This window comes from Parambassis ranga, chromosome 5, assembly GCF_900634625.1.
Source record: "Parambassis ranga chromosome 5, fParRan2.1, whole genome shotgun sequence".
NCBI classification, from domain to species: Eukaryota; Metazoa; Chordata; class Actinopteri; family Ambassidae; genus Parambassis; species Parambassis ranga.
Window position 1 is genome coordinate 16180600 of NC_041026.1, and position 19726 is coordinate 16200325.

Genomic DNA, 19726 nt, shown 5'->3' on the forward strand with positions numbered 1-19726 from the left:
ACATTGTTTTAATTTTAGGATGATTTCTTTGAGTATTTTAACCTGTTCAGATATCCTTTGCAATGGAAATCAATAATATGTATTCAGTGTGTGAGTACTTTCACTTTTAATACTTTAAGTACATTTAAAAGTAAGTACTTGGATTACTAAGTAGTCCTAGTACTAAGTACTAGGATTGTTGATATAACACTTTCACTTAAGTATATATTTTGCTGGGTATTTGTACTTTTACTTAAGTACCAAGCTTCAGTACTTCCTCCACCACTGTGTGTGACATGCTTTAACTGTACCTGACTACTTTTGACTGTGTCAGTTCTATTGTATAGTAGAACAAAAATTAGCACAAAGCTACATGCCAGAACTTCCTGATTGTGTCTGTATATGGCTGTTACATTCCCTGGTTAGTCCAGGGGATGAGGCAGAAACAGTGACCTAACCTTTATGACCCCAATTACAGCTCTAACACTAAAAATGTGCAGCAGAAACTTAGTCTGATGGGCCGATTCACAATACTCCCAAATATAAGATGTTATCAAAGGGTGTAACTACTTTGCTTTAACAAATATATGAAAAAGTACTGAAACATGAGAAACTTTAGGTTCTATTGTTTGTGTTCATTTTAATCTTTACTGAGTTTTATTAAACTTAACATGTTACTCACTGGTTTACAATACAGATGCTCTAATTTGCATTAATATAATGATTTTTGTGTACAAATCCTGTCTCTTTCAATAGAAAAACAAACTGTAAAAGAAGATCAAGCTGAAGAAACATGGCTGAAACAAATACAGATGGACGCTGTTAACAACCATACTGAATCAACTCTACAAATGACACATAACAAAAAAAAAGTTTTAAATTTCAAAGTACTGAAGGATACATCACAATCAACTACAAGTGGGCCAACTGAAATGACCACCATGCTCAGTTCCACATCAGCCATGTCTTCAGAGACTACTCAGTTTACTGAAACCAGTCCAACAGGTACTAGCACAACTCTGCCTTCATCTACAAGCCCTGAAACAGCCACAACAACTACATCATCACCCACACCGCTTACATCTACATCTATCACAACGGAGACGCCCACAGCTGCAACACAGTCTACTGAGTCAACATCGCAATCAACTACAAGTGGACCAACTGAAACGACCACCATGGTCAGTTCCACATCAGCCATGTCTTCAGAGACTACTCATTTTACTGAAACCAGTCCAACAGAATCTAGCACAACTCTGCCTTCATCTACAAGCCCTGAAACAGCCACAACAACTACATCATCACACACACCGCTTACATCTACATCTGTCACAACAGAGACACCGACAGCTGCAACACAGTCTACTGAGTCAACATCGCATTCAACTACAAGTGGACCAACTGAAATGACCACCATTCCCAGTTCCACATCAGCCATGTCTCCAGAGACTACTCAGTTTACTGAAACCAGTCCAACAGGTACTAGCGCAACTCTGCCTTCATCTACAAGCCCTGAAACAGCCACAAAAACTACATCATCACCCACACCGCTTACATCTACATCTGTCACAATAGAGACACCCACAGCTGCAACACAGTCTACTGAGTCAACATCGCAATCAACTACAAGTGGACCAACTCAAATGACCACCATGCTCAGTTCCACATCAGACATGTCTTCAGAGACTACTCAGTTTACTGAAACATCTCCATCACAAAATACTGAAACCAGTCCAACAGGTACTAGCACAACTCTGCCTTCATCTACAACCCGTGAAACAGCCACAACAATTACATCATCACCCACACCGCTTACATCTACATCTGTCACAACAGAGACACCCACAGTTGCAACACAGTCTACTGAGTCAACATCGCAATCAACTACAAGTGGACCAACTGAAACGACCACCATGGTGAGTTCAACATCAGCCATGTCTTCAGAGACTACTCATTTTACTGAAACCAGTCCAACAGAATCTAGCACAACTCTGCCTTCATCTACAAGCCCTGAGACAGCCACAACAACTACATCATCACCCACAGCGCTTACATCTACATCTGTCACAACAGAGACACCCACAGTTGCAACACAGTCTACTGAGTCATCATCGCAATCAACTACAAGTGGACCAACTGAAACGACCACCATGCTCAGTTCCACATCAGCCATGTCTTCAGAGACTACTCAGTTTACTGAAACATCTCCATCAAAAAATACTGAAACCAGTCCAACAGATACTAGTACAACTCTTCCTTCATCTACAAGCCCTGAAACAGCGGCAATAATTACATTATCACCCACACCGCTTACATCTACATCTGTCACAACAGAGACACCCACAGTTGCAACAACTACATCATCACCCACACCGCTTACATCTACATCTGTCACAACTGTGATGCCCACAGCTGCAACACAGTCTACTGAGTCAACATCGCAATCAACTACAAGTGGACCTACTGAAACGACCACCATGGTCAGTTCAACATCAGCCATGTCTTCAGAGACTACTCATTTTACTGAAACCAGTCCAACAGATACTAGTACAACTCTTCCTTCATCTACAAGCCCTGAATCAGCCACAACAACTACATCATCACCCACACCGCTTACATCTACATCTGTCACAACAGAGACACCCACAGCTGCAACACAATCTACTGAGTCAACATCACAATCAACTACAAGTGGACCAACTGAAACGACCACCATGCCCAGTTCCACATCAGCCATGTCTATAGAGACTACTCAGTTTACTGAAACCAGTCCAACAAGTTCTAGTACAACTCTTCCTTCATCTACAAGCCCTGAAACAGCGGCAATAATTACATCATCACCCACACCGCTTACATCTACATCTGTCACAACAGAGACACCCACAGTTGCAACACAGTCTACTGAGTCAACATCGCAATCAACTACAAGTGGACCAACTGAAACGACCACCATGCTCAGTTCCACATCAGCCATGTCTTCAGAGACTACTCAGTTTACTGAAACCAGTCCAACAGGTACTAGCGCAACTCTGCCTTCATCTACAAGCCCTGAAACAGCCACAACAACTACATCATCACCCACACCGCTTACATCTACATCTGTCACAACAGAGACGGCCACAGCTGCAACACAGTCTACTGAGTCAACATCGCAATCAACTACAAGTGGACCTACTGAAACGACCACCATGCTCAGTTCCACATCAGCCATGTCTTCAGAGACTACTCAGTTTACTGAAACATCTCCATCAAAAAATACTGAAACCAGTCCAACAGATACTAGTACAACTCTTCCTTCATCTACAAGCCCTGAAACAGCCACAACAACTACATCATCACCCACACCGCTTACATCTACATCTGTCACAACAGAGACACCCACAGTTGCAACACAGTCTACTGACTCAACATCGCATTCAACTACAAGTGGACCAACTGAAACGACCACAATGCTCAGTTCCACATCAGCCATGTCAATAGAGACTACTCAGTTTACTAAAACATCTCCATCACAAAATACTGAAACCAGTCCAACAGGTACTAGCACAACTCTGCCTTCATCTACAAGCCCTGAAACAGCCACAACAACTACATCATCACCCACACCGCTTACATCTACATCTGTCACAACAGAGACGCCTACAGCTGCAACACAGTCTACTGAGTCAACATCGCAATCAACTACAAGTGGACCAACTGAAACGACCACCATGCTCAGTTCCACATCAGCCATGTCTATAGAGACTACTCAGTTTCCTGAAACCAGTCCAACAGGTACTAGCACAACTCTGCCTTCATCTACAAGCCCTGAAACAGCTACAACAACTACATCATCACCCACACCGCTTACATCTACATCTGTCACAACAGAGACACCCACAGTTGCAACACAGTCTACTGAGTCAACATCGCAATCAACTACAAGTGGACCAACTGAAACGACCACAATGCTCAGTTCCACATCAGCCATGTCTATAGAGACTACTCAGTTTACTAAAACATCTCCATCACAAAATACTGAAACCAGTCCAACAGGTACTAGCACAACTCTGCCTTCATCTACAAGCCCTGAAACGGCCACAACAACTACATCATCACCCACACCACTTACATCTTCATCTGTCACAACAGAGACACCCACAGCTGCAACACAGTCTACTGAGTCAACATCACATTCAACTACAAGTGGACCAACTGAAACAACCACCATTCCCAGTTCCACATCAGCCATGTCTCCAGAGACTACTCAGTTTACTGAAACGAGTCCAACAGGTACTAGCACAACCCTGCCCTTATCTACAAGCCCTGAAACAGCTACAACAAGTACATCATCACCCACACCGCTTACATCTACATCTGTCACAACTGTGATGCCCACAGCTGCAACCCAGTCTACTGAGTCAACATCGCAATCAACTACAAGTGGACCAACTGAAACGACCACCATGGTCAGTTCCACATCAGCCATGTCTTCAGAGACTACTCATTTTACTGAAACCAGTCCAACAGAATCTAGCACAACTCTGCCTTCATCTACAAGCCCTGAAACGGCCACAACAACTACATCATCACCCACACCACTTACATCTTCATCTGTCACAACAGAGACACCCACAGCTGCAACACAGTCTACTGAGTCAACATCACATTCAACTACAAGTGGACCAACTGAAACAACCACCATTCCCAGTTCCACATCAGCCATGTCTCCAGAGACTACTCAGTTTACTGAAACCAGTCCAACAAGTTCTAGTACAACTCTTCCTTCATCTACAAGCCCTGAAACAGCGGCAATAATTACATCATCACCCACACCACTTACATCTACATCTGTCACAACAGAGACACCCACAGCTGCAACCCAGTCTACTGAGTCAACATCGCAATCAACTACAAGTGGACCAACTGAAACGACATCTACATCTGTCACAACTGTGATGCCCACAGCTGCAACACAGTCTACTGAGTCAACATCGCAATCAACTACAAGTGGACCTACTGAAACGACCACCATGGTCAGTTCCACATCAGCCATGTCTTCAGAGACTACTCATTTTACTGAAACCAGTCCAACAGAATCTAGCACAACTCTGCCTTCATCTACAAGCCCTGAAACAGCCACAACAACTACATCATCACCCACACCGCTTACATCTACATCTGTCACAACAGAGACGCCTACAGCTGCAACACAGTCTACTGAGTCAACATCGCAATCAACTACAAGTGGACCAACTGAAACGACCACCATGCTCAGTTCCACATCAGCCATGTCTTCAGAGACTACTCAGTTTACTGAAACCAGTCCAACAAGTTCTAGTACAACTCTTCCTTCATCTACAAGCCCTGAAACAGCGGCAATAATTACATCATCACCCACACCGCTTACATCTACAGCTATCACAACAGAGACACCCACAGTTGCAACACAGTCTACTGAGTCAACATCGCAATCAACCACAAGTGGACCAACTGAAACGACCACCATGCTCAGTTCCACATCAGCCATGTCTTCAGAGACTACTCAGTTTACTGAAACCAGTCCAACAGGTACTAGCACAACTCTGCCTTCATCTACAAGCCCTGAAACAGCCACAACAACTACATCATCACACACACCGCTTACATCTACATCTGTCACAACAGAGACACCGACAGCTGCAACACAGTCTACTGAGTCAACATCGCATTCAACTACAAGTGGACCAACTGAAACGACCACCATTCCCAGTTCCACATCAGCCATGTCTCCAGAGACTACTCAGTTTACTGAAACCAGTCCAACAGGTACTAGCGCAACTCTGCCTTCATCTACAAGCCCTGAAACAGCCACAACAACTACATCATCACCCACACCGCTTACATCTACATCTGTCACAACAGAGACACCCACAGCTGCAACACAGTCTACTGAGTCAACATCGCAATCAACTACAAGTGGACCTACTGAAACGACCACTATGCTCAGTTCCACATCAGCCATGTCTTCAGAGACTACTCAGTTTACTAAAACATCTCCATCACAAAATACTGAAACCAGTCCAACAGGTACTAGCACAACTCTGCCTTCATCTACAAGCCCTGAAACAGCCACAACAACTACATCATCACCCACACCGCTTACATCTACATCTGTCACAACAGAGACACCCACAGCTGCAACACAATCTACTGAGTCAACATCACAATCAACTACAAGTGGACCAACTGAAACGACCACCATGCCCAGTTCCACATCAGCCATGTCTATAGAGACTACTCAGTTTACTGAAACCAGTCCAACAAGTTCTAGTACAACTCTGCCTTCATCTACAAGCCCTGAAACAGCCACAACAACTACATCATCACCCACACCACTTACATCTACATCTGTCACAACAGAGACACCCACAGCTGCAACCCAGTCTACTGAGTCAACATCGCAATCAACTACAAGTGGACCAACTGAAACGACCACCATGCTCAGTTCCACATCAGCCATGTCTTCAGAGACTACTCAGTTTACTGAAACCAGTCCAACAAGTTCTAGTACAACTCTTCCTTCATCTACAAGCCCTGAAACAGCGGCAATAATTACATCATCACCCACACCGCTTACATCTACAGCTATCACAACAGAGACACCCACAGTTGCAACACAGTCTACTGAGTCAACATCGCAATCAACCACAAGTGGACCAACTGAAACGACCACCATGCTCAGTTCCACATCAGCCATGTCTTCAGAGACTACTCAGTTTACTGAAACATCTCCATCAAAAAATACTGAAACCAGTCCAACAGATACTAGTACAACTCTTCCTTCATCTACAAGCCCTGAATCAGCCACAACAACTACATCATCACCCACACCGCTTACATCTACATCTGTCACAACAGAGACACCCACAGCTGCAACACAGTCTACTGAGTCAACATCGCAATCAACTACAAGTGGAACAACTGAAACGACCACAATGCTCAGTTCCACATCAGCCATGTCTATAGAGACTACTCAGTTTACTAAAACATCTCCATCACAAAATACTGAAACCAGTCCAACAGGTACTAGCACAACTCTGCCTTCATCTACAAGCCCTGAAACGGCCACAACAACTACATCATCACCCACACCACTTACATCTTTATCTGTCACAACAGAGACACCCACAGCTGCAACACAGTCTACTGAGTCAACATCACATTCAACTACAAGTGGACCAACTGAAACAACCACCATTCCCAGTTCCACATCAGCCATGTCTCCAGAGACTACTCAGTTTACTGAAACCAGTCCAACAGGTACTAGCACAACCCTGCCCTTATCTACAAGCCCTGAAACAGCTACAACAAGTACATCATCACCCACACCGCTTACATCTACATCTGTCACAACAGAGACACCCACAGTTGCAACACAGTCTACTGAGTCAACATCGCAATCAACTACAAGTGGACCAACTGAAACGACCACAATGCTCAGTTCCACATCAGCCATGTCTATAGAGACTACTCAGTTTACTAAAACATCTCCATCACAAAATACTGAAACCAGTCCAACAGGTACTAGCACAACTCTGCCTTCATCTACAAGCCCTGAAACGGCCACAACAACTACATCATCACCCACACCACTTACATCTTCATCTGTCACAACAGAGACACCCACAGCTGCAACACAGTCTACTGAGTCAACATCACATTCAACTACAAGTGGACCAACTGAAACAACCACCATTCCCAGTTCCACATCAGCCATGTCTCCAGAGACTACTCAGTTTACTGAAACCAGTCCAACAGGTACTAGCACAACCCTGCCCTTATCTACAAGCCCTGAAACAGCTACAACAAGTACATCATCACCCACACCGCTTACATCTCCATCTGTCACAACAGAGACGGCCACAGCTGCAACACAGTCTACCGAGTCAACATCGCAATCAACTACAAGTGGACCAACTGAAACGACCACAATGCTCAGTTCCACATCAGCCATGTCTATAGAGACTACTCAGTTTACTAAAACATCTCCATCACAAAATACTGAAACCAGTCCAACAGGTACTAGCACAACTCTGCCTTCATCTACAAGCCCTGAAACGGCCACAACAACTACATCATCACCCACACCAGTTACATCTTCATCTGTCACAACAGAGACACCCACAGCTGCAACACAGTCTACTGAGTCAACATCACATTCAACTACAAGTGGACCAACTGAAACAACCACCATTCCCAGTTCCACATCAGCCATGTCTCCAGAGACTACTCAGTTTACTGAAACGAGTCCAACAGGTACTAGCACAACCCTGCCCTTATCTACAAGCCCTGAAACAGCTACAACAAGTACATCATCACCCACACCGCTTACATCTACATCTGTCACAACTGTGATGCCCACAGCTGCAACCCAGTCTACTGAGTCAACATCGCAATCAACTACAAGTGGACCAACTGAAACGACCACCATGGTCAGTTCCACATCAGCCATGTCTTCAGAGACTACTCATTTTACTGAAACCAGTCCAACAGAATCTAGCACAACTCTGCCTTCATCTACAAGCCCTGAAACGGCCACAACAACTACATCATCACCCACACCACTTACATCTTCATCTGTCACAACAGAGACACCCACAGCTGCAACAAAGTCTACTGAGTCAACATCACATTCAACTACAAGTGGACCAACTGAAACAACCACCATTCCCAGTTCCACATCAGCCATGTCTCCAGAGACTACTCAGTTTACTGAAACCAGTCCAACAAGTTCTAGTACAACTCTTCCTTCATCTACAAGCCCTGAAACAGCGGCAATAATTACATCATCACCCACACCACTTACATCTACATCTGTCACAACAGAGACACCCACAGCTGCAACCCAGTCTACTGAGTCAACATCGCAATCAACTACAAGTGGACCAACTGAAACGACATCTACATCTGTCACAACTGTGATGCCCACAGCTGCAACACAGTCTACTGAGTCAACATCGCAATCAACTACAAGTGGACCTACTGAAACGACCACCATGGTCAGTTCCACATCAGCCATGTCTTCAGAGACTACTCATTTTACTGAAACCAGTCCAACAGAATCTAGCACAACTCTGCCTTCATCTACAAGCCCTGAAACAGCCACAACAACTACATCATCACCCACACCGCTTACATCTACATCTGTCACAACAGAGACGCCTACAGCTGCAACACAGTCTACTGAGTCAACATCGCAATCAACTACAAGTGGACCAACCGAAACGACCACCATGCTCAGTTCCACATCAGCCATGTCTTCAGAGACTACTCAGTTTACTGAAACCAGTCCAACAAGTTCTAGTACAACTCTTCCTTCATCTACAAGCCCTGAAACAGCGGCAATAATTACATCATCACCCACACCGCTTACATCTACAGCTATCACAACAGAGACACCCACAGTTGCAACACAGTCTACTGAGTCAACATCGCAATCAACCACAAGTGGACCAACTGAAACGACCACCATGCTCAGTTCCACATCAGCCATGTCTTCAGAGACTACTCAGTTTACTGAAACCAGTCCAACAGGTACTAGCACAACTCTGCCTTCATCTACAAGCCCTGAAACAGCCACAACAACTACATCATCACCCACACCGCTTACATCTACATCTGTCACAACAGAGACACCCACAGCTGCAACACAGTCTACTGAGTCAACATCGCAATCAACTACAAGTGGACCTACTGAAACGACCACTATGCTCAGTTCCACATCAGCCATGTCTTCAGAGACTACTCAGTTTACTAAAACATCTCCATCACAAAATACTGAAACCAGTCCAACAGGTACTAGCACAACTCTGCCTTCATCTACAAGCCCTGAAACAGCCACAACAACTACATCATCACCCACTCCGCTTACATCTACATCTGTCACAACAGAGACACCCACAGCTGCAACACAATCTACTGAGTCAACATCACAATCAACTACAAGTGGACCAACTGAAACGACCACCATGCCCAGTTCCACATCAGCCATGTCTATAGAGACTACTCAGTTTACTGAAACCAGTCCAACAAGTTCTAGTACAACTCTGCCTTCATCTACAAGCCCTGAAACAGCCACAACAACTACATCATCACCCACACCACTTACATCTACATCTGTCACAACAGAGACACCCACAGCTGCAACCCAGTCTACTGAGTCAACATCGCAATCAACTACAAGTGGACCAACTGAAACGACATCTACATCTGTCACAACTGTGATGCCCACAGCTGCAACACAGTCTACTGAGTCAACATCGCAATCAACTACAAGTGGACCTACTGAAACGACCACCATGGTCAGTTCAACATCAGCCATGTCTTCAGAGACTACTCATTTTACTGAAACCAGTCCAACAGAATCTAGCACAACTCTGCCTTCATCTACAAGCCCTGGAACAGCCACAACATCTACATCATCACCCACACCACTTACATCTACATCTGTCACAACAGAGACACCCACAGCTGCAACCCAGTCTACTGAGTCAACATCGCAATCAACTACAAGTGGACCAGCTGAAACGACCACCATGGTCAGTTCCACATCAGCCATGTCTTCAGAGACTACTCATTTTACTGAAACCAGTCCAACAGAATCTAGCACAACTCTGCCTTCATCTACAAGCCCTGAAACAGCCACAACAACTACATCATCACACACACCGCTTACATCTACATCTGTCACAACAGAGACGCCTACAGCTGCAACACAGTCTACTGAGTCAACATCGCAATCAACTACAAGTGGACCAACTGAAACGACCACCATGCTCAGTTCCACATCAGCCATGTCTTCAGAGACTACTCAGTTTACTGAAACCAGTCCAACAGGTACTAGCACAACTCTGCCTTCATCTACAAGCCCTGAAACAGCCACAACAACTACATCATCACACACACCGCTTACATCTACATCTGTCACAACAGAGACACCGACAGCTGCAACACAGTCTACTGAGTCAACATCGCATTCAACTACAAGTAGACCAACTGAAACGACCACCATTCCCAGTTCCACATCAGCCATGTCTCCAGAGACTACTCAGTTTACTGAAACCAGTCCAACAGGTACTAGCGCAACTCTGCCTTCATCTACAAGCCCTGAAACAGCCACAACAACTACATCATCACCCACACCGCTTACATCTACATCTGTCACAACAGAGACACCCACAGCTGCAACACAGTCTACTGAGTCAACATCGCAATCAACTACAAGTGGACCTACTGAAACGACCACTATGCTCAGTTCCACATCAGCCATGTCTTCAGAGACTACTCAGTTTACTAAAACATCTCCATCACAAAATACTGAAACCAGTCCAACAGGTACTAGCACAACTCTGCCTTCATCTACAAGCCCTGAAACAGCCACAACAACTACATCATCACACACACCGCTTACATCTACATCTGTCACAACAGAGACACCGACAGCTGCAACACAGTCTACTGAGTCAACATCGCATTCAACTACAAGTGGACCAACTGAAACGACCACCATTCCCAGTTCCACATCAGCCATGTCTCCAGAGACTACTCAGTTTACTGAAACCAGTCCAACAGGTACTAGCGCAACTCTGCCTTCATCTACAAGCCCTGAAACAGCCACAACAACTACATCATCACCCACACCGCTTACATCTACATCTGTCACAACAGAGACACCCACAGCTGCAACACAGTCTACTGAGTCAACATCGCAATCAACTACAAGTGGACCTACTGAAACGACCACTATGCTCAGTTCCACATCAGCCATGTCTTCAGAGACTACTCAGTTTACTAAAACATCTCCATCACAAAATACTGAAACCAGTCCAACAGGTACTAGCACAACTCTGCCTTCATCTACAAGCCCTGAAACAGCCACAACAACTACATCATCACCCACACCGCTTACATCTACATCTGTCACAACAGAGACACCCACAGCTGCAACACAATCTACTGAGTCAACATCACAATCAACTACAAGTGGACCAACTGAAACGACCACCATGCCCAGTTCCACATCAGCCATGTCTATAGAGACTACTCAGTTTACTGAAACCAGTCCAACAAGTTCTAGTACAACTCTGCCTTCATCTACAAGCCCTGAAACAGCCACAACAACTACATCATCACCCACACCACTTACATCTACATCTGTCACAACAGAGACACCCACAGCTGCAACCCAGTCTACTGAGTCAACATCGCAATCAACTACAAGTGGACCAACTGAAACGACCACCATGCTCAGTTCCACATCAGCCATGTCTTCAGAGACTACTCAGTTTACTGAAACCAGTCCAACAAGTTCTAGTACAACTCTTCCTTCATCTACAAGCCCTGAAACAGCGGCAATAATTACATCATCACCCACACCGCTTACATCTACAGCTATCACAACAGAGACACCCACAGTTGCAACACAGTCTACTGAGTCAACATCGCAATCAACCACAAGTGGACCAACTGAAACGACCACCATGCTCAGTTCCACATCAGCCATGTCTTCAGAGACTACTCAGTTTACTGAAACATCTCCATCAAAAAATACTGAAACCAGTCCAACAGATACTAGTACAACTCTTCCTTCATCTACAAGCCCTGAATCAGCCACAACAACTACATCATCACCCACACCGCTTACATCTACATCTGTCACAACAGAGACACCCACAGCTGCAACACAGTCTACTGAGTCAACATCGCAATCAACTACAAGTGGAACAACTGAAACGACCACAATGCTCAGTTCCACATCAGCCATGTCTATAGAGACTACTCAGTTTACTAAAACATCTCCATCACAAAATACTGAAACCAGTCCAACAGGTACTAGCACAACTCTGCCTTCATCTACAAGCCCTGAAACGGCCACAACAACTACATCATCACCCACACCACTTACATCTTTATCTGTCACAACAGAGACACCCACAGCTGCAACACAGTCTACTGAGTCAACATCACATTCAACTACAAGTGGACCAACTGAAACAACCACCATTCCCAGTTCCACATCAGCCATGTCTCCAGAGACTACTCAGTTTACTGAAACCAGTCCAACAGGTACTAGCACAACCCTGCCCTTATCTACAAGCCCTGAAACAGCTACAACAAGTACATCATCACCCACACCGCTTACATCTACATCTGTCACAACAGAGACACCCACAGTTGCAACACAGTCTACTGAGTCAACATCGCAATCAACTACAAGTGGACCAACTGAAACGACCACAATGCTCAGTTCCACATCAGCCATGTCTATAGAGACTACTCAGTTTACTAAAACATCTCCATCACAAAATACTGAAACCAGTCCAACAGGTACTAGCACAACTCTGCCTTCATCTACAAGCCCTGAAACGGCCACAACAACTACATCATCACCCACACCACTTACATCTTCATCTGTCACAACAGAGACACCCACAGCTGCAACACAGTCTACTGAGTCAACATCACATTCAACTACAAGTGGACCAACTGAAACAACCACCATTCCCAGTTCCACATCAGCCATGTCTCCAGAGACTACTCAGTTTACTGAAACCAGTCCAACAGGTACTAGCACAACCCTGCCCTTATCTACAAGCCCTGAAACAGCTACAACAAGTACATCATCACCCACACCGCTTACATCTACATCTGTCAGAACAGAGACGGCCACAGCTGCAACACAGTCTACCGAGTCAACATCGCAATCAACTACAAGTGGACCAACTGAAACGACCACAATGCTCAGTTCCACATCAGCCATGTCTATAGAGACTACTCATTTTACTGAAACCAGTCCAACAGAATCTAGCACAACTCTGCCTTCATCTACAAGCCCTGAAACGGCCACAACAACTACATCATCACCCACACCACTTACATCTTCATCTGTCACAACAGAGACACCCACAGCTGCAACACAGTCTACTGAGTCAACATCACATTCAACTACAAGTGGACCAACTGAAACAACCACCATTCCCAGTTCCACATCAGCCATGTCTCCAGAGACTACTCAGTTTACTGAAACCAGTCCAACAAGTTCTAGTACAACTCTTCCTTCATCTACAAGCCCTGAAACAGCGGCAATAATTACATCATCACCCACACCACTTACATCTACATCTGTCACAACAGAGACACCCACAGCTGCAACCCAGTCTACTGAGTCAACATCGCAATCAACTACAAGTGGACCAACTGAAACGACATCTACATCTGTCACAACTGTGATGCCCACAGCTGCAACACAGTCTACTGAGTCAACATCGCAATCAACTACAAGTGGACCTACTGAAACGACCACCATGGTCAGTTCCACATCAGCCATGTCTTCAGAGACTACTCATTTTACTGAAACCAGTCCAACAGAATCTAGCACAACTCTGCCTTCATCTACAAGCCCTGAAACAGCCACAACAACTACATCATCACCCACACCGCTTACATCTACATCTGTCACAACAGAGACGCCTACAGCTGCAACACAGTCTACTGAGTCAACATCGCAATCAACTACAAGTGGACCAACCGAAACGACCACCATGCTCAGTTCCACATCAGCCATGTCTTCAGAGACTACTCAGTTTACTGAAACCAGTCCAACAAGTTCTAGTACAACTCTTCCTTCATCTACAAGCCCTGAAACAGCGGCAATAATTACATCATCACCCACACCGCTTACATCTACAGCTATCACAACAGAGACACCCACAGTTGCAACACAGTCTACTGAGTCAACATCGCAATCAACCACAAGTGGACCAACTGAAACGACCACCATGCTCAGTTCCACATCAGCCATGTCTTCAGAGACTACTCAGTTTACTGAAACCAGTCCAACAGGTACTAGCACAACTCTGCCTTCATCTACAAGCCCTGAAACAGCCACAACAACTACATCATCACCCACACCGCTTACATCTACATCTGTCACAACAGAGACACCCACAGCTGCAACACAGTCTACTGAGTCAACATCGCAATCAACTACAAGTGGACCTACTGAAACGACCACTATGCTCAGTTCCACATCAGCCATGTCTTCAGAGACTACTCAGTTTACTAAAACATCTCCATCACAAAATACTGAAACCAGTCCAACAGGTACTAGCACAACTCTGCCTTCATCTACAAGCCCTGAAACAGCCACAACAACTACATCATCACCCACACCGCTTACATCTACATCTGTCACAACAGAGACACCCACAGCTGCAACACAATCTACTGAGTCAACATCACAATCAACTACAAGTGGACCAACTGAAACGACCACCATGCCCAGTTCCACATCAGCCATGTCTATAGAGACTACTCAGTTTACTGAAACCAGTCCAACAAGTTCTAGTACAACTCTGCCTTCATCTACAAGCCCTGAAACAGCCACAACAACTACATCATCACCCACACCACTTACATCTACATCTGTCACAACAGAGACACCCACAGCTGCAACCCAGTCTACTGAGTCAACATCGCAATCAACTACAAGTGGACCAACTGAAACGACATCTACATCTGTCACAACTGTGATGCCCACAGCTGCAACACAGTCTACTGAGTCAACATCGCAATCAACTACAAGTGGACCTACTGAAACGACCACCATGGTCAGTTCAACATCAGCCATGTCTTCAGAGACTACTCATTTTACTGAAACCAGTCCAACAGAATCTAGCACAACTCTGCCTTCATCTACAAGCCCTGGAACAGCCACAACATCTACATCATCACCCACACCACTTACATCTACATCTGTCACAACAGAGACACCCACAGCTGCAACCCAGTCTACTGAGTCAACATCGCAATCAACTACAAGTGGACCAGCTGAAACGACCACCATGGTCAGTTCCACATCAGCCATGTCTTCAGAGACTACTCATTTTACTGAAACCAGTCCAACAGAATCTAGCACAACTCTGCCTTCATCTACAAGCCCTGAAACAGCCACAACAACTACATCATCACACACACCGCTTACATCTACATCTGTCACAACAGAGACGCCTACAGCTGCAACACAGTCTACTGAGTCAACATCGCAATCAACTACAAGTGGACCAACTGAAACGACCACCATGCTCAGTTCCACATCAGCCATGTCTTCAGAGACTACTCAGTTTACTGAAACCAGTCCAACAGGTACTAGCACAACTCTGCCTTCATCTACAAGCCCTGAAACAGCCACAACAACTACATCATCACACACACCGCTTACATCTACATCTGTCACAACAGAGACACCGACAGCTGCAACACAGTCTACTGAGTCAACATCGCATTCAACTACAAGTGGACCAACTGAAACGACCACCATTCCCAGTTCCACATCAGCCATGTCTCCAGAGACTACTCAGTTTACTGAAACCAGTCCAACAGGTACTAGCGCAACTCTGCCTTCATCTACAAGCCCTGAAACAGCCACAACAACTACATCATCACCCACACCGCTTACATCTACATCTGTCACAACAGAGACACCCACAGCTGCAACACAGTCTACTGAGTCAACATCGCAATCAACTACAAGTGGACCTACTGAAACGACCACTATGCTCAGTTCCACATCAGCCATGTCTTCAGAGACTACTCAGTTTACTAAAACATCTCCATCACAAAATACTGAAACCAGTCCAACAGGTACTAGCACAACTCTGCCTTCATCTACAAGCCCTGAAACAGCCACAACAACTACATCATCACCCACACCGCTTACATCTACATCTGTCACAACAGAGACACCCACAGCTGCAACACAATCTACTGAGTCAACATCACAATCAACTACAAGTGGACCAACTGAAACGACCACCATGCCCAGTTCCACATCAGCCATGTCTATAGAGACTACTCAGTTTACTGAAACCAGTCCAACAAGTTCTAGTACAACTCTGCCTTCATCTACAAGCCCTGAAACAGCCACAACAACTACATCATCACCCACACCACTTACATCTACATCTGTCACAACAGAGACACCCACAGCTGCAACCCAGTCTACTGAGTCAACATCGCAATCAACTACAAGTGGACCAACTGAAACGACATCTACATCTGTCACAACTGTGATGCCCACAGCTGCAACACAGTCTACTGAGTCAACATCGCAATCAACTACAAGTGGACCTACTGAAACGACCACCATGGTCAGTTCAACATCAGCCATGTCTTCAGAGACTACTCATTTTACTGAAACCAGTCCAACAGAATCTAGCACAACTCTGCCTTCATCTACAAGCCCTGGAACAGCCACAACATCTACATCATCACCCACACCACTTACATCTACATCTGTCACAACAGAGACACCCACAGCTGCAACCCAGTCTACTGAGTCAACATCGCAATCAACTACAAGTGGACCAGCTGAAACGACCACCATGGTCAGTTCCACATCAGCCATGTCTTCAGAGACTACTCATTTTACTGAAACCAGTCCAACAAGTTCTAGTACAACTCTTCCTTCATCTACAAGCCCTGAAACAGCGGCAATAATTACATCATCACCCACACCGCTTACATCTACATCTGTCACAACAGAGACACCCACAGCTGCAACACAGTCTACTGAGTCAACATCGCAATCAACTACGAGTGGGCCAACTGAAATGACCACCATGCTCAGTTCCACATCAGCCATGTCTTCAGAGACTACTCAGTTTACTAAAACATCTCCATCACAAAATACTGAAACCATTCCAACAGATACTAGCACAACTCTACCTTCATCTACAAGCCCTGAAACAGCCACAACAACTACATCATCACCCACACCACTTACATCTTCATCTGTCACAACAGAGACACCCACAGCTGCAACCCAGTCTACTGAGTCAACATCGCAATCAACTACAAGTGGACCAACTGAAACGACGTCTACATCTGTCACAACTGTGATGCCCACAGCTGCAACACAGTCTACTGAGTCAACATCGCAATCAACTACAAGTGGACCTACTGAAACGACCACCATGGTCAGTTCCACATCAGCCATGTCTTCAGAGACTACTCATTTTACTGAAACCAGTCCAACAGAATCTAGCACAACTCTGCCTTCATCTACAAGCCCTGAAACAGCCACAACAACTACATCATCACCCACACCGCTTACATCTACATCTGTCACAACAGAGACGCCTACAGTTGCAACACAGTCTACTGAGTCAACATCGCAATCAACCACAAGTGGACCAACTGAAACGACCACCATGCTCAGTTCCACATCAGCCATGTCTTCAGAGACTACTCAGTTTACTGAAACCAGTCCAACAGGTACTAGCACAACTCTGCCTTCATCTACAAGCCCTGAAACAGCCACAACAACTACATCATCACACACACCGCTTACATCTACATCTGTCACAACAGAGACACCCACAGCTGCAACACAGTCTACTGAGTCAACATCGCATTCAACTACAAGTGGACCAACTGAAACGACCACCATTCCCAGTTCCACATCAGCCATGTCTCCAGAGACTACTCAGTTTACTGAAACCAGTCCAACAGGTACTAGCGCAACTCTGCCTTCATCTACAAGCCCTGAAACAGCCACAACAACTACATCATCACCCACACCGCTTACATCTACATCTGTCACAACAGAGACGCCTACAGCTGCAACACAGTCTACTGAGTCAACATCGCAATCAACTACAAGTGGACCAACTGAAACGACCACCATGCTCAGTTCCACATCAGCCATGTCTTCAGAGACTACTCAGTTTACTGAAACCAGTCCAACAAGTTCTAGTACAACTCTTCCTTCATCTACAAGCCCTGAAACAGCGGCAATAATTACATCATCACCCACACCGCTTACATCTACAGCTATCACAACAGAGACACCCACAGTTGCAACACAGTCTACTGAGTCAACATCGCAATCAACCACAAGTGGACCAACTGAAACGACCACCATGCTCAGTTCCACATCAGCCATGTCTTCAGAGACTACTCAGTTTACTGAAACCAGTCCAACAGGTACTAGCACAACTCTGCCTTCATCTACAAGCCCTGAAACAGCCACAACAACTACATCATCACACACACCGCTTACATCTACATCTGTCACAACAGAGACACCGACAGCTGCAACACAGTCTACTGAGTCAACATCGCATTCAACTACAAGTGGACCAACTGAAACGACCACCATTCCCAGTTCCACATCAGCCATGTCTCCAGAGACTACTCAGTTTACTGAAACCAGTCCAACAGGTACTAGCGCAACTCTGCCTTCATCTACAAGCCCTGAAACAGCCACAACAACTACATCATCACCCACACCGCTTACATCTACATCTGTCACAACAGAGACACCCACAGCTGCAACACAGTCTACTGAGTCAACATCGCAATCAACTACAAGTGGACCTACTGAAACGACCACTATGCTCAGTTCCACATCAGCCATGTCTTCAGAGACTACTCAGTTTACTAAAACATCTCCATCACAAAATACTGAAACCAGTCCAACAGGTACTAGCACAACTCTGCCTTCATCTACAAGCCCTGAAACAGCCACAACAACTACATCATCACCCACGCCGCTTACATCTACATCTGTCACAACAGAGACACCCACAGCTGCAACACAATCTACTGAGTCAACATCACAATCAACTACAAGTGGACCAACTGAAACGACCACCATGCCCAGTTCCACATCAGCCATGTCTATAGAGACTACTCAGTTTACTGAAACCAGTCCAACAAGTTCTAG

The 19726-nt window shown here is 45.4% G+C and overlaps 1 protein-coding gene across 1 annotated transcript; it reads left to right on the forward strand.

The window, feature by feature from the left end:
- Window positions 1-10836: 10836 nt before the first annotated feature.
- Window positions 10837-18488, forward strand: LOC114435467 (cell wall protein DAN4-like; the record flags this gene model as incomplete). Its single annotated transcript, XM_028405151.1, has 3 exons — window positions 10837-11375; window positions 16095-16142; window positions 18438-18488. Coding segments are annotated over exons 1-3 (444 nt in total), but the record flags the coding sequence as incomplete, so codon positions are not given.
- Between the last annotated feature and the right edge of the window lie 1238 nt (window positions 18489-19726).